The 25,709-nt window shown below is 42.4% G+C and overlaps 1 protein-coding gene across 1 annotated transcript in view; it reads right to left on the minus strand.

The window, feature by feature from the left end:
- Positions 1–25,333, minus strand: part of LOC126235389 (potassium voltage-gated channel protein Shaw-like) — a 295,451-nt gene extending 270,118 nt beyond the window's left edge. The window contains exon 1 of the mRNA XM_049944111.1: positions 25,007–25,333. Within this exon, the coding sequence (XP_049800068.1) occupies positions 25,007–25,333 (327 nt within the window). The remainder of the gene's footprint in view (positions 1–25,006) is intronic.
- Between the last annotated feature and the right edge of the window lie 376 nt (positions 25,334–25,709).

Consider the following 25,709-nt stretch of genomic DNA (forward strand, 5'->3'; position numbering starts at 1 on the left):
CTTATTGTTTACAGACATTAATAGAGAAAACTGTCATTTACTGACAACAACGCAATTCGGAAGCTTATGCTCATTTACTTGTGACTCAATACGGTAGGTTTTTCTTGTACTGTACTTTGCAGTAAACCGGTGGAGACTGTGAGAACGGTAAATAATAATAAACATTTTACATTAATGTAAACAAATAACTGTTCAACGCAATCCAAAAAACACTGCCTGCCAGACGCAAGATTCGAGCCGTACGCGGTGAGGTCGCGCGCTTGGGCCTATAGCCACAGCGAAGTGAGTACTTGACTCGAGTTGGGACGATCAGGTGCGACAGATCGTTTTACTGAACCGCTGCACGTGCGGAGAGGTACGTCATCTGGTGATGTCACACGTTAAACTCTTGTCGTCCACATCTGGGGTATTTGCGGCCACAGGTGTCTTAAAGCAAATTACTCGTCTCAGCGTCATCTACGTCACTTTGGAGGTTTTTAAACATTAATAAAAATCACTCTGTATATTTTTTGATATCGTTAAGCTACTGTATTTGAGTGGTTAGTTGCGTAAATATTTTCATTATTTGCCAAGTGATTTCGTTAAGGCGTCACGTGTGTGTTCACCCAAAAACTGATTACTGGGTTCTGCTTATTGAGAGATGAAGTCAGGAGGGAGAAAAACTCGTAAAGGACAGCTCAGTCAATAAAACAGATATAAATGAAACATGAGTTATCTCTGGTCCAATGAAAGTCAAAGTTGCAATGCTGAAGAATGCTTGCAGAAAGGTGCAGCACACGAAGTCTTCGAATAAAAACAAAAAAAAAAAATGTAACCATTGTAGGCGTGGATAAAATCCGAGTAGTCTTTTTTCTTAACAGAAACCCAAATTTTGGATATACATGAAACGTCTACAGAATTACTAGTTGGGGTCTCGAAGGAACATGAGAGAGACTACTTACAATATGATTAATCAATGAGGGTAATCTTGAAAGCCTGCACAACAGTAGAAAAAGCATTCATTATGGTCACTAGGAACAATTTATCGGGCTTGACGAAGAAGATGGCAATACGTAGAAAGAATAATAAATCAGAAACTCTAGCAGAATCACAACGCCGTTTCAGGTGAGGAAGAACTGAAGGCCAGGGTATCAAAAGCACTCAATAAGGGTGTGATCATTCTTCGTTGAATCTGCACATGGAAAATTAAGTGAAGGAATCCTCGTTTACCAGCAACAGTAGGCTAACAATTTAATGGGAAATGTTTTAAAACGATGCGTTTGTAGATGGCCGAAACGGAAACCCCCATCGGAGGTTCGAGTCCTCCCTCAGGGGTGTGTGTGTGGTGTCGTTACCGTAAGTTAGTTTAAGTTTGGTTAAGTAGTGTGTAAGCCTAGGGACCGATGACCTTAGTAGTTTAGTCCCATAGGAACTTACCACAATTTTCCAATTTCCAGAAACGGAAACGAGCTGCATGAGATGTCACACGAAAAGATCTGATCCCAGTTCTTGGTACAATCGACTTAATAAATTCGAGCTGTATGGGAAAACTCTGCTACCATTAGTAGTATATCAGCAGGCATCTAGAGAAATGTACAATAAGAAAAAAAAAACTAGAACTTCTTCTGGCAGCCTGAGTTCTTTTGTGTGTCCACAGGTTGTCACACGGCTTCGGCAGACGATACACTGCTCGCCTTATCAAGCACCATCTTCCTGCTTTGCGCGTTACTCAGCTCCTGTTTCGTTCTACTGATCGCTGATAGGCCTCCCTGTTCTGTACGCTGTGGTCACGGGCGGAGGAAGGAATTTATTGACCGGTACAGCTAGTTGCACACACAGGTCGGTGATTCCCTCTACTCGTCACTTTTGAGTAGGACAGTAGCATACTAAGGGGGATTTTGGGACACATTTTGGGACGTATATACGCAGCTAAGGTTAGCTGCGGTACCGTACCCAAGCTGCCGTCGCTTGTCATCTGTTCATTACGTCACACTTGGCATCCTTCCAGCTGGCGGGCTACACAGGCACGCACGCACAGACGTAAACACACACACCCACACACACACACACACACACACACACACACACGTAAACACGCACACGCACACACACACACACACACACACACGCACACACACACACACACACACACACACACACACACACACGTAAACACGCACACGTAAACACGCACACGCACACACACACACACACACACACACACACACACACACACACACACACACACCTAAACCAGCATATGTAAGATGTAATTCAACATTTATTATACATATTATTTTTGCAAATTAATCCAGCTGTTGTGTGCACTGCTGAATCCAAGCCACTTTACCAGTGCCTTATTTCCTTTCTTACGTATGATTCTCTCAACAATGTACGTTGATGGATATTTTGTTTTTTGTAGCTCTTCTGCATAGAAAGCTCCAGCTATGGGCTGAGATTTGTAATCTTCAAGGAGATATGTTCTCGGATTGGTTTCTTGCCCTTTACGTATTTTGAAAATTTCCGTGGATAACGAACTGCGCGAATTATTGCAGTGCGTAGGCGATTTCCGCACTGAACGACACTGGCAGCAAGAATTCCGCCCTGAATCCGCCTGGGACAGCGCTCTCCACGGCGAATCGCTCTGGCAGCACGATTTCCGTATAGGGCTGCACTGAAGGAGGGAATCTCTCAGTGTTGATGACAGTGGACTGGAAGCACCTAAACGCTGCATCTTCGATATCCTGTTGGGCTGACCTGTTGTCTCCTGACGATGTGAACCTGGAAATATCGTACTTCGTTAATGGTTGATTCCAATATAACAAGTAATTTTAAGACATTGTCACTGTGCATATTTATGTTACGCGTATCTGCCCACTTATCAAGAAACTGAAGGCATCTTAGGAACACCATTGTATTTTCCTTTGACCCAGACTATTTTATTACACTATCACATACTCGCGAAAATAAACGACAATGCTTATGTCGATGTAAAGACGAAGTCCTAAGTTTTTGTATCACACTAAGCCATATTTCTGATCTGCACGCACGTTACTTTATTTTCGGTATTACTTAGCTGTCACAATTAAACTACTAAGGAGCTGCTTAGTCTCCACCAATAATTTTTAATGCTGGCCCATACATGCAAATCCTGGATTCGATATTTTTAACTCCATGAGCACTTTAAAATTTCCTCCGACACAGCCTCTTAGTAACTTCGCCTGCGGCATCAAAATTATCCTTGACTCGCAGTGGTGTTTATCAGGGCTCATAAATGTCAGTGAAAAGATTTCAGGGAACTATGTACCTAAATTATGTTGAACAATCTGAAAGCTTATGGGAAAATCTTAACGCTGTGTCTTTAAAAGCAGCTTTATTGAATTGTCAGGTTTAGCTAAAGGTAATAACATCTAAGTAGCTGCTAGGGTTCATCTTTTTTACTCTCTTACTGCAGCAACTAATTTTGTATTCACAGGGGCTGATTTAACGCCACTTGTAAACAAGGCGTATATTCGAATGCCCAAGAGGTTTTACGTAGCAGGTACGCGGCTAAGGCTGAGTCTCTTTAGTAATTGCTGCAGTCATTTTTGGTGGAAACTCGTTCGATACGATTATGACACTCGCGTCTGATTAGTAATACCTATTCGAAGTGACGCACAAGTGCTCTCAGTTTCAATGGAAGTGAGAACCGTCCCATAATATTTTTTACATTCCACGTTACGAAAATCAAACTAAGCATTTCAGTCGTTCGTATGTAATACTCAGTTCTCAGTAAACAGACCACGACAAGTACATGCAAATGGAACTGTATCTTTTGAATACTGCCACAAAAAATGTTAAGCATTACTATAACAATTCATTATTTAACGTTTCAGTGCAGTGGTCTCATTAGTTGTCTATGCAGTTAACAACAAATCTAATAGCAGGAGGACCGCTTTTTAAGTGAATCACCACAGTACATACACATTAAGTAGCACCACTATGTACGACCGAAGGACTAGTGCACTCCTTATGGCACCTTTGGATGGTTGGTTCAAATGGCTCTGAGCACTATGGGACTCAACTGCTGTGGTCATAAGTCCCCTAGAACTTAGAACTACTTAAACCTAACTAACCTAAGGACACCACATACATCCATGCCCGAGGCAGGATTCGAACCTGCGACCGTAGCGGTCGTGCGGTTCCAGACTGAAGCGCCTTTAACCGCTCGGCCACTTCGGCCGGCTGCACCTTTGGACTGCCAAAATTTGTTCAGCATTAAGAACATACTTTGCATCAACCTCAAGTATGCTTTACTTTTGTTGCCACATTGATAGTGATCCAGCACCCCTTTGTTACACATCAACGAGACAAGTATAGGAAATTTAATTTGCAGACTTTCGAAAGGATTGGTTTCCAGATGCTGTACCACCGAAGTCGCTAGAATACCCCACGTCTCTCTTTGAAGCAGATATTTGCACAAGAAATTCCTGACCGTCTAGATGGCACCTTACATTAACAGCTGAGACACTCAATCATTTATTCAAAATAATGTAATAATTATGCTATTGCGAAATTTACAGATGATGTACCGACCAGTGTGTGCCCTGTTTTACTGAATTTTAGTGTTACTTTATTACACACAGTAATTTATTGCCGAGTAGCTTTAGCAATGATGAAGCATGCTGGGAAGATTAAAATTACCCATGGAAGTGACGTAAGTAATTCTCTGAAGGATATATGCTGTCTTCAGGTGCATCAGCCTCTAGCTGAGTCGAGTGTCTTGTGTTGAAGGCATTATCAACATTTAGAAACTTTACCCAGAAGTGAAGATAAAATGAAGTTTTTCAAAAATTCTGAAGTGATTAGATTTTGTGGCTGTTTATGCATTCCACCAGTCCACATACTTACCGATTTCTGACCAGTGCTTGCATTTTTTTCCATGCCAAATCACTACCTTTCTCGAAGCTTTGTAACATCATAATTGGGCAGCAGAATGACAAATTTCGTAATATCACCAAGTTGGAGCTATGTCGCTCAAGTATAAAACTTGTCTTATTGATTGATTTATTTGTTTGACGTCTTCTCGATTAGAAAGTGAAGTATTCTACGTGGCAGTATTAACGTTGAAAAGTAAGTAGTCTTGTGCAACTAGAGTATTTTCTTTCATGATCGAGAACAGATCAGTTTATGAAGATGTGCCTGTCCTAGTTCAAATTTCTCAAGATGTTCTTTTCTGTCATTAAAGTAATTATTAAACTGGTAGCGATTTCCATTTGAAGTGGTTGGGCTAGCAGACAACGATGATACTTTTCCCTTCCATACTTTCTCGATAGGCCTAATGTCTAGATTAACCATTCATCCTGTGCATTCTTTTGTACAAACTGTCACTTTCCTGGTTTGTCAATACCATGTACGTTTTAAGAGATATGCAATACGTGGTTCAAATACTGAGCTTTCCTGACTGTTTAGCTTTAAGAAACCCTTACTTCTGTCACAGCATTTAAGTAACTACGATAGGAAAGTGATAGCTGTTTCAGTATGTTAACATATTTAAGCCTCTGTATCCAAATGCCAATGAATTGCTAAGCTAGCATCGCATTATTTTTTTTAATTATTGCTTCGCAGGAGATAGGTTTGAGGGAAAGAATTTGAAACTGGTAGAGTACCGCGACGTTTATAGAAGTCGATGGTGGAATGTTAATGTTTGGATATTGTTCTAAGGCCGAAGTCTGAAGAATGTTTTCGGGGAGTGTGAAGCTGAATTCTTAATATTCACAATGTTTGAAGCACTTTTTCGTGTTTGTGATCATGGCAGGATTTCACTGATGGAAGGAAGTTATCCACAGAAAAATTTTGCTTTCCGTCACACTGCTGCTGCTGCCGCCGCCTTCGTTTAACTTCGTAGGTACTGGCTGTTTCAGAGCAACACCCTATTTGGAAAAAAAAATACGTATACTTATTTTTGACGAGATGCTTTGGACATACCATCAAGTAAATGAGTAAAGCTACATCTTCCATAGTAATTATTTGCAGCAGAGAGAAAATTAAGGCAGTGTGTCTTTAGCTGAAGCATACGCCACTTTGTGAGATTTGTCGTGTTTAGGCTCCTCGTTGTGGAATTTGAAACGTTAAAAATTCAGCCTTACCAGAACTTTTAGATTTAGTAGTAGCGTTTAAAGATGGAACAACTTGGCCGTTATTCCATTATATGGCAGGCTATCAACACTGTGCTTAGAAAGCCAGTTGGACATCATATTAAGATATTGTGAAGTATTAAGAAACCACGGCCAGATGATGTAATATTGATAACGGATAAGTTATGATGGACCCATCCAAGCAATGCTGTCATCTGTTTCGCATGTTTGGCTTCACAAAATCCTTGAAAGGGCATTTTTTGCTACGGCAAGCAGATCGAAGCCTTTTGCTTTTGACAGTGATACCTAATGAAGACCAGATACTTGGAGGACTTCACCATCTAAACAACCACACAATTCACTCCAGTGTTTCTATGCTGTGCCAATATTTTAATAAATTTACAAGGAGAAAAATGATAAATAGCACAGAAAATATAACCTCTCACTGAAGAATCTGCACCGTCTCACAAAGTAGCTGGTAAATGAAACATTTTACGTTAACTTTTAGAAAGCATGAAAGAAAAATCTGTCCTGATATTTAGAATTAGTCAAACGTAAATACACTTACGATTAAAGTTACCAGTTTATCACCTCTGTGAAGCAGTATGAAACAGGCTTTTTTTTTCTCTATTCAGGAACGTTTCAACCAGAGAAATCCAAGCGAAGCTTTACGTTGTGAATTTACAAATTTCAGTAAGGATTTTACATGTGCTCGTGTGCCGCGTTTTTGTTTCCAAAGAAATTTGTTCTAATTACATATTACCTAAGTTGAAGATTACCTAATTTTAACTGTATTCTGTAAGTTCAGTAAACAATGTATAGACGTTTTAACTCTCGATACAGCTTCCAAGATTGTAGTAACTAATTTGTGACCAATGTATTGCGAACTGCCATCACAGCATTCAATACTATCAACTAGATTTCCGCGTTTGTGTTTATCTTTTGTTAGACACTAACACGCCGTGACACCTAGGAAGGTAGTCAATTCGGCGGCATAATCACGTCACAGCACACGCGTTAAGGCTTTCTTTTCTGAATGGCGATGGCTGAACACAGCCGACTCCACAACACTTCCGTGCATCGCGACCGGAGATTGGAGACAAATCTTATACAAACTGCACTTCATCACCCAAAATACTGCTTTCACAATCACAGAATGTCAGATATGCGAAAGGACCGTCATAACCGACAAGGCCGTCATTGGTGAATTGTACAGAAGACAACAGCCGATTTAGCGTTGAGCCATGAAAGTCAATCGGCTACTAGACAGCTATGTACATCTCTGGAGTAGCTGTCAAGTTCTTTTAAATTCCTACGTTGGTTGAGTTAGTTACTGCGTATTTCGAGACCACGTAAAAGCTGCGACAATATGGAAATATTGTTACAGGCTAAGTTTTCACTATCTGCATTCATTTCGATATTACTTAATATTTAGCACAATCGCCAACTACGTCTATAGAATGTTTCATGAACCTGAATAGCAACGTGCACTGAGGCTACATCTGATTCCATCAGGGACTACGGGAAATACTGGCCCTGTAACAGACTTCTCTCCTCATAAGTCTCCCTGCAGACATCACGAACGCTCGTCTCCATCTGGGGCCAGGCAGGAGATGTGTCAATGAATGACATCCGTAACTGATGTGTGATCTACAGCGCGTGTAAACGTGCAGCTATGAAGCACTGAATTATTCACGAATACTAACACTTCCTGCTCAAGACTGCCCGCAGCAGCTCCCAAGACCTGTGATGCCACGTGCTGTGACGTACGCACCGCAGTCTGCTTCGTGGGCCTCTCGTTCCAGGTGATAACTTCCCTTGCAATACGCGACACATTGAGACGCATGACATCACCGAGCAATAGAGACTTACAATGCACGTGAATCAGTGCCACAATAACAGTCTATTCGATGGTACTCATTACTGGAACATCACATTAACTCTTCACAAATTCTTAAGGGGATTGATAATATCTCAGACAAAATATCAGAATTTGATACAGTTTATGTACCCTGCTACGTTTGGGCTGTTTCACCTTCACGTTCTATCTTCACGAACATACCAACATATGGCATTCTCAGATGCCAGAGGAAGGTATTGTGACATCCGTAACTATCTACTCATTTCACAATGAAATTTCATAAATGTTTGTAGAAGGTAAAAATTTAGAATGACGTAACCTTAGCGCAAGCTGAAATTCGTAGTGGGTTCTGGCGGGTTTCTCTAGAACATGCCATTCACTGTTCTACCCGCTCTGTATTAAGACTTCGGAGTAATTGCTCACTTAGAGAATTTTATGATCGGTGATGCACTCTGCTTTTGAAATTGTAAAATTCGTTTAGAGGCACAAACTGTCTTTGGAGGCATCTACAGTAAGACGTTTTCAAAGTGCGTCTTCAGAGTGGGGACAAATTCCTACTGCCGTTTCACAGGGTTTAATAGACTACTTGTATCCTTTCTGTGTATGTACTATTTCTCTAACAGAAGTCTTTATCCCTCCTGATCCTCTAACTGTAATAGCAACAAATACAAGGCACAGAACTACACAAAGAATGAATTGTCTGTCACTGAGTTGTTCGCAATGTAGATATAACTTGCTCATTCACTTCTGTGCAGTGAAGACTATCATTACCAGCGTAGTATTGGGTAAAAGAAATTAGTGAAAGAATCTAAATGTGTGGATTCTTACCAGAACTAGATAGATTATTGCACTTAAACCTATATTGTCCTTGTTAGCTCAACGTGTAATATCTGATTTTAGTAATTTAATTATGTTGTTGGCTTACTCCCCCAATTATGGATTAAGTGCATCATAAATTTGGTATGTTACGCGCTACTCATCCTTTACCTAGCACATTTGTTAAGCATATAACGAAGCAGCGAGTTTGCCAGTAACAGCATCCATAAATGTTAGGGGCAAATAGCGACGACTATTACAGGATCAGTAAATTATGCAGGTACAACGCCGTTAGCCTCTTTAGGGAAGTTCTGGCAGACAAAAACGCGTCAACGCTTTAATCTTCCTTGGTTGGCATTACTTCCGTCATTTCGCATCTAGTATCGGTGTAGTGATTTTCCATTTCTGTACATCAACATTATTGTGAAACATTTTAACTTCGAAACTTCCTGCCCGATTAAAACTGTGCCCGACCGAGACTCGAACTCGGGACCTTTGCCTTTCGCGGGCAAGTGCTCTACCAACTGAGCAACCGAAGCACGACTCACGCCCGGTACTCACAGCTTTACATCTGCCAGAACCTCGTCTCCTACCTTCCAAACTTTACAGAAGCTCTCCTGCGACGAGGTACTGGCAGAAGTAAAGCTGTGAGTACCGGGCGTGAGTCGTGCTTCGGTTGCTCAGTTGGTAGAGCACTTGCCCGCGAAAGGCAAAGGTCCCGAGTTCGAGTCTCGGTCGGGCACAGTTTTAATCGGGCAGGAAGTTTCGAAGTTAAAATGTTTCACAATAATGTTGATGTACAGAAATGGAAAATCACTACACCGATACTAGATGCGAAATGACGGAAGTAATGCCAACCAAGGAAGATTAAAGCGTTGACGCGTTTTTGTCTGCCAGAACTTCCCTAAAGAGGCTAACGGCGTTGTACCTGCATAATTTACTGATCCTGTAATAGTCGTCGCTATTTGCCCCTAACATTTATGGATGCTGTTACTGGCAAACTCGCTGCTTCGTTATATGCTTAACAAATGTGCTAGGTAAAGGATGAGTAGCGCGTAACATACCAAATTTATGATGCACTTAATCCATAATTGGGGGAGTAAGCCAACAACATAATTAAATTACTAAAATCAGATATTACACGTTGAGCTAACAAGGACAATATAGGTTTAAGTGCAATAATCTATCTAGTTCTGGTAAGAATCCACACATTTAGATTCTTTCACTAATTTCTTTTACCCAATACTACGCTGGTAATGATAGTCTTCACTGCACAGAAGTGAATGAGCAAGTTATATCTACATTGCGAACAACTCAGTGACAGACAATTCATTCTTTGTGTAGTTCTGTGCCTTGTATTTGTTGCTATTACAGTTAGAGGATCAGGAGGGATAAAGACTTCTGTTAGAGAAATAGTACATACACAGAAAGGATACAAGTAGTCTATTAAACCCTGTGAAACGGCAGTAGGAATTTGTCCCCACTCTGAAGACGCACTTTGAAAACGTCTTACTGTAGATGCCTCCAAAGACAGTTTGTGCCTCTAAACGAATTTTACAATTTCAAAAGCAGAGTGCATCACCGATCATAAAATTCTCTAAGTGAGCAATTACTCCGAAGTCTTAATACAGAGCGGGTAGAACAGTGAATGGCATGTTCTAGAGAAACCCGCCAGAACCCACTACGAATTTCAGCTTGCGCTAAGGTTACGTCATTCTAAATTTTTACCTTCTACAAACATTTATGAAATTTCATTGTGAAATGAGTAGATAGTTACGGATGTCACAATACCTTCCTCTGGCATCTGAGAATGCCATATGTTGGTATGTTCGTGAAGATAGAACGTGAAGGTGAAACAGCCCAAACGTAGCAGGGTACATAAACTGTATCAAATTCTGATATTTTGTCTGAGATATTATCAATCCCCTTAAGAATTTGTGAAGAGTTAATGTGATGTTCCAGTAATGAGTACCATCGAATAGACTGTTATTGTGGCACTGATTCACGTGCATTGTAAGTCTCTATTGCTCGGTGATGTCATGCGTCTCAATGTGTCGCGTATTGCAAGGGAAGTTATCACCTGGAACGAGAGGCCCACGAAGCAGACTGCGGTGCGTACGTCACAGCACGTGGCATCACAGGTCTTGGGAGCTGCTGCGGGCAGTCTTGAGCAGGAAGTGTTAGTATTCGTGAATAATTCAGTGCTTCATAGCTGCACGTTTACACGCGCTGTAGATCACACATCAGTTACGGATGTCATTCATTGACACATCTCCTGCCTGGCCCCAGATGGAGACGAGCGTTCGTGATGTCTGCAGGGAGACTTATGAGGAGAGAAGTCTGTTACAGGGCCAGTATTTCCCGTAGTCCCTGATGGAATCAGATGTAGCCTCAGTGCACGTTGCTATTCAGGTTCATGAAACATTCTATAGACGTAGTTGGCGATTGTGCTAAATATTAAGTAATATCGAAATGAATGCAGATAGTGAAAACTTAGCCTGTAACAATATTTCCATATTGTCGCAGCTTTTACGTGGTCTCGAAATACGCAGTAACTAACTCAACCAACGTAGGAATTTAAAAGAACTTGACAGCTACTCCAGAGATGTACATAGCTGTCTAGTAGCCGATTGACTTTCATGGCTCAACGCTAAATCGGCTGTTGTCTTCTGTACAATTCACCAATGACGGCCTTGTCGGTTATGACGGTCCTTTCGCATATCTGACATTCTGTGATTGTGAAAGCAGTATTTTGGGTGATGAAGTGCAGTTTGTATAAGATTTGTCTCCAATCTCCGGTCGCGATGCACGGAAGTGTTGTGGAGTCGGCTGTGTTCAGCCATCGCCATTCAGAAAAGAAAGCCTTAACGCGTGTGCTGTGACGTGATTATGCCGCCGAATTGACTACCTTCCTAGGTGTCACGGCGTGTTAGTGTCTAACAAAAGATAAACACAAACGCGGAAATCTAGTTGATAGTATTGAATGCTGTGATGGCAGTTCGCAATACATTGGTCACAAATTAGTTACTACAATCTTGGAAGCTGTATCGAGAGTTAAAACGTCTATACATTGTTTACTGAACTTACAGAATACAGTTAAAATTAGGTAATCTTCAACTTAGGTAATATGTAATTAGAACAAATTTCTTTGGAAACAAAAACGCGGCACACGAGCACATGTAAAATCCTTACTGAAATTTGTAAATTCACAACGTAAAGCTTCGCTTGGATTTCTCTGGTTGAAACGTTCCTGAATAGAGAAAAAAAAAGCCTGTTTCATACTGCTTCACAGAGGTGATAAACTGGTAACTTTAATCGTAAGTGTATTTACGTTTGACTAATTCTAAATATCAGGACAGATTTTTCTTTCATGCTTTCTAAAAGTTAACGTAAAATGTTTCATTTACCAGCTACTTTGTGAGACGGTGCAGATTCTTCAGTGAGAGGTTATATTTTCTGTGCTATTTATCATTTTTCTCCTTGTAAATTTATTAAAATATTGGCACAGCATAGAAACACTGGAGTGAATTGTGTGGTTGTTTAGATGGTGAAGTCCTCCAAGTATCTGGTCTTCATTAGGTATCACTGTCAAAAGCAAAAGGCTTCGATCTGCTTGCCGTAGCAAAAAATGCCCTTTCAAGGATTTTGTGAAGCCAAACATGCGAAACAGATGACAGCATTGCTTGGATGGGTCCATCATAACTTATCCGTTATCAATATTACATCATCTGGCCGTGGTTTCTTAATACTTCACAATATCTTAATATGATGTCCAACTGGCTTTCTAAGCACAGTGTTGATAGCCTGCCATATAATGGAATAACGGCCAAGTTGTTCCATCTTTAAACGCTACTACTAAATCTAAAAGTTCTGGTAAGGCTGAATTTTTAACGTTTCAAATTCCACAACGAGGAGCCTAAACACGACAAATCTCACAAAGTGGCGTATGCTTCAGCTAAAGACACACTGCCTTAATTTTCTCTCTGCTGCAAATAATTACTATGGAAGATGTAGCTTTACTCATTTACTTGATGGTATGTCCAAAGCATCTCGTCAAAAATAAGTATACGTATTTTTTTTTCCAAATAGGGTGTTGCTCTGAAACAGCCAGTACCTACGAAGTTAAACGAAGGCGGCGGCAGCAGCAGCAGTGTGACGGAAAGCAAAATTTTTCTGTGGATAACTTCCTTCCATCAGTGAAATCCTGCCATGATCACAAACACGAAAAAGTGCTTCAAACATTGTGAATATTAAGAATTCAGCTTCACACTCCCCGAAAACATTCTTCAGACTTCGGCCTTAGAACAATATCCAAACATTAACATTCCACCATCGACTTCTATAAACGTCGCGGTACTCTACCAGTTTCAAATTCTTTCCCTCAAACCTATCTCCTGCGAAGCAATAATTAAAAAAAATAATGCGATGCTAGCTTAGCAATTCATTGGCATTTGGATACAGAGGCTTAAATATGTTAACATACTGAAACAGCTATCACTTTCCTATCGTAGTTACTTAAATGCTGTGACAGAAGTAAGGGTTTCTTAAAGCTAAACAGTCAGGAAAGCTCAGTATTTGAACCACGTATTGCATATCTCTTAAAACGTACATGGTATTGACAAACCAGGAAAGTGACAGTTTGTACAAAAGAATGCACAGGATGAATGGTTAATCTAGACATTAGGCCTATCGAGAAAGTATGGAAGGGAAAAGTATCATCGTTGTCTGCTAGCCCAACCACTTCAAATGGAAATCGCTACCAGTTTAATAATTACTTTAATGACAGAAAAGAACATCTTGAGAAATTTGAACTAGGACAGGCACATCTTCATAAACTGATCTGTTCTCGATCATGAAAGAAAATACTCTAGTTGCACAAGACTACTTACTTTTCAACGTTAATACTGCCACGTAGAATACTTCACTTTCTAATCGAGAAGACGTCAAACAAATAAATCAATCAATAAGACAAGTTTTATACTTGAGCGACATAGCTCCAACTTGGTGATATTACGAAATTTGTCATTCTGCTGCCCAATTATGATGTTACAAAGCTTCGAGAAAGGTAGTGATTTGGCATGGAAAAAAATGCAAGCACTGGTCAGAAATCGGTAAGTATGTGGACTGGTGGAATGCATAAACAGCCACAAAATCTAATCACTTCAGAATTTTTGAAAAACTTCATTTTATCTTCACTTCTGGGTAAAGTTTCTAAATGTTGATAATGCCTTCAACACAAGACACTCGACTCAGCTAGAGGCTGATGCACCTGAAGACAGCATATATCCTTCAGAGAATTACTTACGTCACTTCCATGGGTAATTTTAATCTTCCCAGCATGCTTCATCATTGCTAAAGCTACTCGGCAATAAATTACTGTGTGTAATAAAGTAACACTAAAATTCAGTAAAACAGGGCACACACTGGTCGGTACATCATCTGTAAATTTCGCAATAGCATAATTATTACATTATTTTGAATAAATGATTGAGTGTCTCAGCTGTTAATGTAAGGTGCCATCTAGACGGTCAGGAATTTCTTGTGCAAATATCTGCTTCAAAGAGAGACGTGGGGTATTCTAGCGACTTCGGTGGTACAGCATCTGGAAACCAATCCTTTCGAAAGTCTGCAAATTAAATTTCCTATACTTGTCTCGTTGATGTGTAACAAAGGGGTGCTGGATCACTATCAATGTGGCAACAAAAGTAAAGCATACTTGAGGTTGATGCAAAGTATGTTCTTAATGCTGAACAAATTTTGGCAGTCCAAAGGTGCAGCCGGCCGAAGTGGCCGAGCGGTTAAAGGCGCTTCAGTCTGGAACCGCACGACCGCTACGGTCGCAGGTTCGAATCCTGCCTCGGGCATGGATGTATGTGGTGTCCTTAGGTTAGTTAGGTTTAAGTAGTTCTAAGTTCTAGGGGACTTATGACCACAGCAGTTGAGTCCCATAGTGCTCAGAGCCATTTGAACCAACCATCCAAAGGTGCCATAAGGAGTGCACTAGTCCTTCGGTCGTACATAGTGGTGCTACTTAATGTGTATGTACTGTGGTGATTCACTTAAAAAGCGGTCCTCCTGCTATTAGATTTGTTGTTAACTGCATAGACAACTAATGAGACCACTGCACTGAAACGTTAAATAATGAATTGTTATAGTAATGCTTAACATTTTTTGTGGCAGTATTCAAAAGATACAGTTCCATTTGCATGTACTTGTCGTGGTCTGTTTACTGAGAACTGAGTATTACATACGAACGACTGAAATGCTTAGTTTGATTTTCGTAACGTGGAATGTAAAAAATATTATGGGACGGTTCTCACTTCCATTGAAACTGAGAGCACTTGTGCGTCACTTCGAATAGGTATTACTAATCAGACGCGAGTGTCATAATCGTATCGAACGAGTTTCCACCAAAAATGACTGCAGCAATTACTAAAGAGACTCAGCCTTAGCCGCGTACCTGCTACGTAAAACCTCTTGGGCATTCGAATATACGCCTTGTTTACAAGTGGCGTTAAATCAGCCCCTGTGAATACAAAATTAGTTGCTGCAGTAAGAGAGTAAAAAAGATGAACCCTAGCAGCTACTTAGATGTTATTACCTTTAGCTAAACCTGACAATTCAATAAAGCTGCTTTTAAAGACACAGCGTTAAGATTTTCCCATAAGCTTTCAGATTGTTCAACATAATTTAGGTACATAGTTCCCTGAAATCTTTTCACTGACATTTATGAGCCCTGATAAACACCACTGCGAGTCAAGGATAATTTTGATGCCGCAGGCGAAGTTACTAAGAGGCTGTGTCGGAGGAAATTTTAAAGTGCTCATGGAGTTAAAAATATCGAATCCAGGATTTGCATGTATGGGCCAGCATTAAAAATTATTGGTGGAGACTAAGCAGCTCCTTAGTAGTTTAATTGTGACAGCTAAGTAATACCGAAAATAAAGTAACGTGCGTGCAGATCAGAAATATGGCTTAGTGTGATACAAAAACTTAGGACTTCGTCTTTACATCGACATAAGCATTGTCGTTTATTTTCGCGAGTATGTGATAGTGTAATAAAATAGTCTGGGTCAAAGGAAAATACAATGGTGTTCCTAAGATGCCTTCAGTTTCTTGATAAGTGGGCAGATACGCGTAACATAAATATGCACAGTGACAATGTCTTAAAATTACTTGTTATATTGGAATCAACCATTAACGAAGTACGATATTTCCAGGTTCACATCGTCAGGAGACAACAGGTCAGCCCAACAGGATATCGAAGATGCAGCGTTTAGGTGCTTCCAGTCCACTGTCATCAACACTGAGAGATTCCCTCCTTCAGTGCAGCCCTATACGGAAATCGTGCTGCCAGAGCGATTCGCCGTGGAGAGCGCTGTCCCAGGCGGATTCAGGGCGGAATTCTTGCTGCCAGTGTCGTTCAGTGCGGAAATCGCCTACGCACTGCAATAATTCGCGCAGTTCGTTATCCACGGAAATTTTCAAAATACGTAAAGGGCAAGAAACCAATCCGAGAACATATCTCCTTGAAGATTACAAATCTCAGCCCATAGCTGGAGCTTTCTATGCAGAAGAGCTACAAAAAACAAAATATCCATCAACGTACATTGTTGAGAGAATCATACGTAAGAAAGGAAATAAGGCACTGGTAAAGTGGCTTGGATTCAGCAGTGCACACAACAGCTGGATTAATTTGCAAAAATAATATGTATAATAAATGTTGAATTACATCTTACATATGCTGGTTTAGGTGTGTGTGTGTGTGTGTGTGTGTGTGTGTGTGTGTGTGTGTGTGTGCGTGTGCGTGTGCGTGTTTACGTGTGTGTGTGTGTGTGTGTGTGTGTGTGTGTGTGTGCGTGTGCGTGTTTACGTGTGTGTGTGTGTGTGTGTGTGTGTGTGTGTGCGTGTGCGTGTTTACGTGTGTGTGTGTGTGTGTGTGTGTGTGTGTGTGTGTGTGTTTACGTCTGTGCGTGCGTGCCTGTGTAGCCCGCCAGCTGGAAGGCTGCCAAGTGTGACGTAATGAACAGATGACAAGCGACGGCAGCTTGGGTACGGTACCGCAGCTAACCTTAGCTGCGTATATACGTCCCAAAATGTGTCCCAAAACCCCCCTTAGTATACTACTTAGGACATTTGCGGCTGTACTGTCAACCACTGTTCACTTGTTGAATATGAGGCTAGGCGTTTCATTTATGTGAGGAGCGCCGTTACACCGACAACTGTAGTCCTCTGAGTTGCGGTGGCTGAGGTGGCGTTCACTCGACGCAGTCGCAGGAATCGAGAAGAAATAATGGTGATTCTACTATCAGGTATGTGCTGGCCGTTTTTCTAGCAGCCATTGCGTGTGTTTGTGTGCTGTTTGCAAATTAATTCCTGTTTGTGGAAGATTAATTGTAATTATGTGTGCCTCTTTGGAGAATTTCCTTATCGACAGATGGTGCGGCCACTCTGCAGCGCTCTCTGAAGTCGCATTTTATCATATAGTGTCCGGCCCCGGTAGCTGAATGGCCAGCTTGACGGATTCTCAATCCTCTGGGCTCGGGTTCGATTCCCGGCCGGGTCGGGGAAATTTCTCTGCCCAGGGAATGGGTGTTGTCCTGCCATCAACATCATCCTATCATTCTCATCAACTGCAGGTCGCCGAAGTGGCGTCAAATTTAAAGACTGGCACCCGGCGAACGGCCTGCCCCACGGGGGCCCTAGCCATACGATTAAATAAAATAAATAAAATAAATCGTATAGTGAGAGAGGCCCCGTGACCTCTGTGAGTCTGTTACTGTGTATGTAGAAACAGTTAATTTTTTCTGTACTGTGACCCCTACTTATCCTCATTTGGGTAGCGGGGACTTATATACACTCCTGGAAAAAGGAAAAAAGAACACATTGACACCGGTGTGTCAGACCCACCATACTTGCTCCGGACACTGCGAGAGGGCTGTACAAGCAATGATTACACGCACGGCACAGCAGACACAGCAGGAACCGCGGTGTTGGCCGTCGAATGGCGCTAGTGGCGCAGTATTTGTGCACCGCCGCCGTCAGTGTCAGCCAGTTTGCCGTGGCATACGGAGCTCCATCGCAGTCTTTAACACTGGTAGCGTTCCGCGACAGCGTGGACGTGAACCGTATGTGCAGTTGACGGACTTTGAGCGAGGGCGTATAGTGGGCATGCGGGAGGCCGGGTGGACGTACCGCCGAATTGCTCAACACGTGGGGCGTGAGGTCTCCACAGTACATCGATGTTGTCGCCAGTGGTCGGCGGAAGGTGCACGTGCCCGTCGACCTGGGACCGGACCGCAGAGACGCACGGATGCACGCCAAGACCGTAGGATCCTACGCAGTGCCGTAGGGGACCGCACCGCTACTTCCCAGCAAATTAGGGACACTGTTGCTCCTGGGGTATCGGCGAGGACCATTCGCAACCGTCTCCATGAAGCTGGGCTACGGTCCCGCACACCGTTAGGCCGTCTTCCGCTCACGCCCCAACATCGTGCAGCCCGCCTCCAGTGGTGTCGCGACAGGCGTGAATGGAGGGACGAATGGAGACGTGTCGTCTTCAGCGATGAGAGTCGCTTCTGCCTTGGTGCCAATGATGGTCGTATGCGTGTTTGGCGCCGTGCAGGTGAGCGCCACAATCAGGACTGCATACGACCGAGGCACACAGGGCCAACACCCGGCATCATGGTGTGGGGAGCGATCTCCTACACTGGCCGTACACCACTGGTGATCGTCGAGGGGACACTGAATAGTGCACGGTACATCCAAACCGTCATCGAACCCATCGTTCTACCATTCCTAGACCGGCAAGGGAACTTGCTGTTCCAACAGGACAATGCACGTCCGCATGTATACCGTGCCACCCAACGTGCTCTAGAAGGTGTAAGTCAACTACCCTGGCCAGCAAGATCTCCGGATCTGTCCCCCATTGAGCATGTTTGGGACTGGATGAAGCGTCGTCTCACGCGGTCTGCACGTCCGGCACGAACGCTGGTCCAACTGAGGCGCCAGGTGGAAATGGCATGGCAAGCCGTTCCACAGGACTACATCCAGCATCTCTACGATCGTCTCCATGGGACAATAGCAGCCTGCATTGCTGCGAAAGGTGGATATACACTGTACTAGTGCCGACATTGTGCATGCTCTGTTGCCTGTGTCTATGTGCCTGTGGTTCTGTCAGTGTGATCATGTGATGTATCTGACCCCAGGAATGTGTCAATAAAGTTTCCCCTTCCTGGGACAATGAATTCACGGTGTTCTTATTTCAATTTCCAGGAGTGTATATTCTCCGTGCCCATTTACGAGCCTAACAGTAACATCGCACACTCATATTGCGAGCGTTACATGCATTTTAACGTACCTGAGGGCACAACCGGATTACACCCACTGTCAGTGTGCTTGCAGGATTGCGTTTGTCGCAAAATTTTTCCCAATATGACCAGCATGGTACACGTTTAAGGGGGACATTGTAGTTTCGTCGCTCTGAGCCAGTTCTGTCCATATCTGAAGTAAGTTCCAGACTAGACTTACCAATGTGATGAGCACAGGAAGATTAGTAAATCTCGCACTGAACATTTTAATGTGTCTTTCACAAAAGTCACATACTTCTAATAATAATGATGCAACAGTTCATATCATGTAATGTGGCTTTTTATTCTGCCTAGAATCTTTGGCTGAACGAGACTGGCGTCGTCCACGCATAAGCCTGGTTTTAAAATTTGGATGGTTGTGGAGTTCAGAGAGAGAGAGAGAGAAATGGTGAGGGGATGGCGCTTAGCTGCAGTGTAGTTCACATATTTCTGGTGACGTGTTGGGACCGTTTTGCCGTGAGTGGGATGGTTCTGCCTGGTTTTGTACCAGTGTTTTTCCGCAACAAACACATCGGATACAATCACGCGTAATTGCTAGCGCGGTGCTCGCGGTCGAGGGCATACACCACATGTCAGCGTTAGAGGGGTGATCTGCCCTACAGACAAGACACTTTCGCTGTAAATAGTGGTCACTTCTCTAAGCGCTTATTTTGTAGCACTGTCCTATTTCTTATACACACAGTATATTTGGTTCGAACCATCAGATTTTTGCAATAGCGTCATTATTATTTCCAACAGCACCCTCGATTTAAAGTATAAACTGTGACATCACACAATCTAGTAATTTAGTGGTGACTTAGCAGGGGTTCCTCTATCGCGATGTTGCATATTTGGTCATAAAAAGGTGAAACTGCAGTGCTATGATTGTGGTGGCATCTGTATGTGGGGATATCATTTCTACCAATAGGGGAACTTGTTCACTTCTGACACACACACACACACACACACACACACACACACCACTTATGTAGTGGTGGCTCAGTAATAATACATAATTTGGATACTTCTCGACACACGTTATTTCCTGACAGCATCATAATGTCGACGTGATGTTGACGAGATGTTGCGAAGCGATTGGCGTAATTGGATAAAATGCGTAAAATTTTGGGCAAATACGACATAAAAGTGGAAAAATACGTAAAACAGTGGAAATACGAAAAATGATAAAGAAAGGAAAAACACGTAAAATTGTGGAAAATAAGAGTAATTGCATATCTGCTTGGGTGTGCTCTCTGCTGGTGCCTCGAAAGGCGAAAATCGCGTAAATTTAATTCGTTGTTAACAAACGGACTTGGACTGACGTAACTTAACGTAATTACACTAACATTAATTAATTCGTTGTTAACAAACGCATACATCGTTTACTTTTCCCTATGGTGCACAGTTCCCGAGTGAAACCCAACTAGGCAAGTGCTCCACTTCTGAAAGATGAGGATGAGGTACTTGAACATGACTGCTCTGTGGGAGAGACGAGGGGGGAGGGGGAGATGAATATGTGGGGTTAGCCATGGGTAGCCTTAATCAATTGACGATGGTTCCCCACGGAAAGGGGGGTTGGGGGCAAACTTGAATATAAGGCCTGCAGGTGTGTAACCTAACACCAGAAGTCCTTATCAGTGACGAACATCTTACGCCCATTCTGTTTGTTACAGATATCGTGAGGCAAGGTTATCGTCAAGATTGCCCCACAGAAATGTGGTCGGACCGTTGTTACTCTCTATACACATAAATGATCTGACGAAAAAGGTGAGCAGCAGTCTGTGGCTGTTTGCTGATGACGCTGTTGAAACAGGCCTATTGAGAATTTGTTATTTGCATTTCTGGAATCTGTACGTACTATGGATGTCTCAAATGCTAAACGATAATTTTAAATTGCTTATTATACTCACACAGTCTTTGGTCACAGTAGCTGAGCCATTTGTGGTTGTTTTTGTCTTAGCAGCTTCGCAGCGAGGAGCGCAGAAGTTCTATCGCTAGGGGAGTAGAGAGACAGACGCCGACCATCGTGGCAATGTAAACGTAAGGTTATGTGCATCTGTGTTTAAATAAAATGATTTGTTTGAATATTGTGGAACAGAGGGGAAAGATTAGTGATTTAGATTGTAATGAGATTAGAAAAGAGTATGAAGGTAATATTTTTAATTTAGTGGCACAACAGTTGCGCGTAGTTTGTAATTTTCACTATAAGGTATTATTTGCCTGACGATTGTGAGCGTAAGAATGTGATATCAATGTTACCCTTTGTTAATGTCAATGAATGTTGGAAAATGAATTTCCTACAGTTAATAATATACCAGATAGTTTAAAAACAGTCTTAAAGGAATATTTAACCTGAGAGCACTGTTCACATCTTCGATTCACGTCATTTTTATTGAAAGAACTGTCCACTCAATGATGTGCATAAAATAGTTTACTTGTTATCTGGAGCATTGCACTAAGCTCTCAGTAACTACAGTTAGATTCCGCAGCTGGAGCACAGAGAGCAGAAAGTACCGCGTTTCCAATTACATTACGAGGTAAGATATATTCATTTTAGGATCAGTTTGCTACGAAAAGTATCAATGCACAGGGACCATTTCATGAACAGCCTTATCAGGCAGATCATTAACTCAAAGGGACCACCTTGTTTAATTAAAGATATCCCTCTGTTCCTTACACTGTTGTTAAGGATTCTTTGTAAAAGAACTTTCACTTAAACGTTTTCTACAGTCAGTATGGATTATTTCTCTCGAAACGTGGAAGTTCAGCCGCGATACGCAAGTTAAAATAACATACTGTTTGTAGAGAGAATTTTGAGAAAGTGTGTGTAGGACAATAGTGCGACCCATTATAGAGTGCTGATCGAAGTTTTGGGTCCCCATCGAAGTTTTGGGATCCCAACCACATCGTTTTAAAGGTAGACATCGAGACAGTTCACAGATGGGCTGCCAGTTTTGTTACTGGTAAATTCGATCAACATGCAACTATATCGGAAATGCTTACGGAACTCAAATGGAAATGCCTGGAGGGAAGGTGACGTTCTTTTCAAGGAACACTGTTTACAAAATTTAGAGAACCATCATTTGAAGCTGACTGCAGAACGATTTCACTCCCGCCTACGTACACTTCTCGTAAATACCACGAAAATAAGATAAATTAGGGCTTTTCAAACGAATATGGGAAGAAAATGAATCCTGTCACGCTAGACACTGCTGCGAAGGAATGATGCATGTAAAGTGACTCGCAGCTGACTGTTTGGATACCTGCTGATAATTCTGTCAATTACACCTCTCAGTACCAGGCCTTCGTCTTATTCGTACATTCGTATATTAAAAAGAATTCATTACATTTTAATTAGTGAAGTAAATAACTAGTTGCTACCTGGTGATGGCCTAATAATCCGAAATCCGATTGGTAATATACTAGAGGAACAAAGCACAGTTTCTTTGATTTTCAACCATAAATATGAAACTGACCTATCATGATATCACACAAAGATATGTTGATAATTATGTAGTTTACGCTTTAGTACACGTGATGAAGCAATATTCTGATGTTATTTTTAATTAATGAAACGAAGGAAATGAAATGAAACAGACTGCTTCTTGTAAGAGACAGGGAATGTGGTGTGAGTGGTGAGGTGTTAGTGTGCGTTTGGGGTGTAGGACTAATAGTCAGTTTGGTGAGTGAGAGAGGGAGAACTGGAGAAGGACTGGAACTGATGGAGAGGGTGGAGTGTTTTAGTGTTTCAGTAAGAGAACACGTAATTTTCTTTCAACCTTGAGAGGTGGTTGTATTGAGAGTCAGCTACTGAATACACTCTCTGTTTCGCTGCTCATCATGTAAGCGGAATGGAACATGTTTTTGTATGACGGTACAGTCCCCACTTATCGAATACGCTTCTTATATAACGGTGACCGACGCTAATGTAAGTTCCCCCTACCACGATTTACCACGTCAAGCAAATGAAACAATGTGTGGGCGAAGTATTTCTGGTTGTTATCCTGTGGACGAAGGCATTTGTTGGAGCTATGCTGTGCTTCGTCACCACCTGTGAAGGACATCTTCTATGACACTCCAGTTGACCCCTTGACTCGTAAGTAACTCATCAGCGAGCCAAGGTGTAAGTTGGACCTTCAGAGAAATTGGAACACCCCTTGAAGGGGGCACGAAAAGTTGGATTTCTCTGAGAAATTCATAATACAGGGTGCATCAAAAAAGAACCACCCAATTTTAAAAAAAATCATAAATGTTATGTTATTTGAGATATGTGCGTGAACAACGCGCTGTTGGAAAGAGTGAAGTCTCGAGTTTTACATGATTCCCGCTAGGTAGCAGCAGTGTGCGCCTACTTCAGCTCTATTAAAAATTGTGTCGGGACAATAAAAAGCGTTTTGTGTTCTAGGTTTTGTGCAGTGTGGGTCAGTAACAACTGTTCAGTGCGACTTTCGTACTAGGTATGCTGCGGATCGTCCTACAGTAGAGAGCGTTAGACGATGGTATGAACAATTTTGAGAAACAGGTTGTTTGTGTAAAGGCAAATCAACGGTCCATTCCCAAGTGTCTGACACAGATGCCTAACGCATCCGCCATAGTTTCACAAGGAGTCCATAGAAATCCGTTCGCCGTCCATGCAGCTCGACAGCTCAACATGCCCCCGATGTTCGTCTGGCGTTTGTTGTGTTGACGTTTACAAATGAAACATTTCAAAATTCAGCTACTACAAGCTCTTCGTGAAGGTGACAAACAAAAACGTGCGGGGTTCTGTAATTTCGTTCTGGCAAGATGGAAGATAGTTTTCTTCCACGTTTAGTATTTAGTGACGAAGCAACATTCCATTTAAATGGAAAGGTCAACGCTTATAAAGTGAGAATATGGGGTACGGAACAACCACATGAAGCTGTACAGCATGAGAGGGACTCTCCAGAATTTAAGATGTTTTGTGCATTTTCACGGAGAAAGGTGTATGGTCCATTTTTCTTTGCCGAGAACACTGTTACAGGAAGCACGTGTCTCGAAGTGTTTAAGTACTTTCCTTTCCCACATTTTGAGACTGATTCGAACGACTTCATTTACCAACGGGATGGGGTACCGCCACTCTGGCATCTGGAAGCGCGGAAATTTTAAATCAAAGGATTACTGAACGATGAATCGGTCGCACTGGACCAAATGATTCAGCCTTACATTACTGGCCTCCAAGGTCACCGGACCTGACTATATGTAATTCTTTCTTGCGGGGGCTTATAAAAGACTCTATTTATGTGCCTCCGTTACCAACAACAATGAATGAACTGAGACATCGCGTGGAAGCTGTAACTGAAGACATGCTCGCTGCATTGTGGGAACAATTTGAATACCACACTGACACATGCCGTGCATGTCAAGGGGGGCATATTTAACACGTATGGAAATGGAAATGAGCGTTTGGCGTCTTGGCCAGGAGGCGTCTTGCGGGGCAGGTTCGACCGCCTTGGTGCAAGTCTTATTACATTCAACACCACATTAGGCGACCTGAGCACCGGATGGGGATGAAGTGATGATGAAGACAGCACAACACCCATTCCCTGAGCGGAGAAAATCCCTGACCCAGTCGGGAATCGAACCCGGGCCAGTAGGACGGCAATCCCTGACCACTCAGCTATGGGGGCGGACATTGAACACCTATGAAAAGATATGAAAGAAAAGTTTTTGAGTTTCCCGTTCATAGAAAAACAAAATTTATTGTATATATTTATTTGTTTCAGAAATATAGACGCGCCAAATCGGATGATTCTTTTTGATACACCCTGCATTTGGGAATGTTAGTAACGACATTTGCAGCAGCGAAAGTTTACATTTTGCAAGAGGGCGTCACATCTGTTTGTGGCAGTTGGTTTGGCACTGACCTGGGTGTAAGTCATCCAGCAGCAGGGCTCGACCTGGTTGGAGTCGAGCCCCCAGAACTCGAGCTCCTCCTCGAAGAGCGGTCCGCACACGTCGGTGGGGTAGTGCAGCTTGCCGGTGCGGTAGTAGTTGAGCACCTGCGCGAACACGCCCGGGTGCCGGTCGAAGAAGTACTCGTTGAGGACGGGGTCGTAGTTGGCGAGCGCCTCCGTCAGCCGCGACAGGCGCGTCGCCGGGATCTTCTTCAGCGTCGCCTTGTACACTTCGTGCCTGATGCCGCCCACGTTCAGCACCACGCGGTTCTCCGCGTCGGTGTTGATCAGGTTCATGGCGGCTCTCTAGGACCTCACACCTGCTGGCACAAAGAAAAAAAAGTCTTAGAAACTACTGGAAACCAACTAACGTCACTATGCATTAACAGATTCTAATGTTTCCCGTAATATCAGTATCGATCAGCATGAAACTGAAGTCTCGCTTCCTTTTTCTTAAGGGGATAGGACGTCAAACGGGCCGACTTGGAGCAGGAGAGACACCGCAGGACATTTTAATTTCCACTGTCTATACTTTTACAAATAAATTTGTAAAACTTTTTCAGCATGACCAGCGAGGATTCAGGATTCACACTCATAGCAGTGGAAGTTCACAAACATGACAAAATAATTTTTTTTTACATGTGAAATTTCATCATTTTTTCAGTTGCTGTTG

Source organism: Schistocerca nitens, chromosome 2, assembly GCF_023898315.1.
Source record: "Schistocerca nitens isolate TAMUIC-IGC-003100 chromosome 2, iqSchNite1.1, whole genome shotgun sequence".
In the NCBI taxonomy this organism is placed as follows: Eukaryota; Metazoa; Arthropoda; class Insecta; order Orthoptera; family Acrididae; genus Schistocerca; species Schistocerca nitens.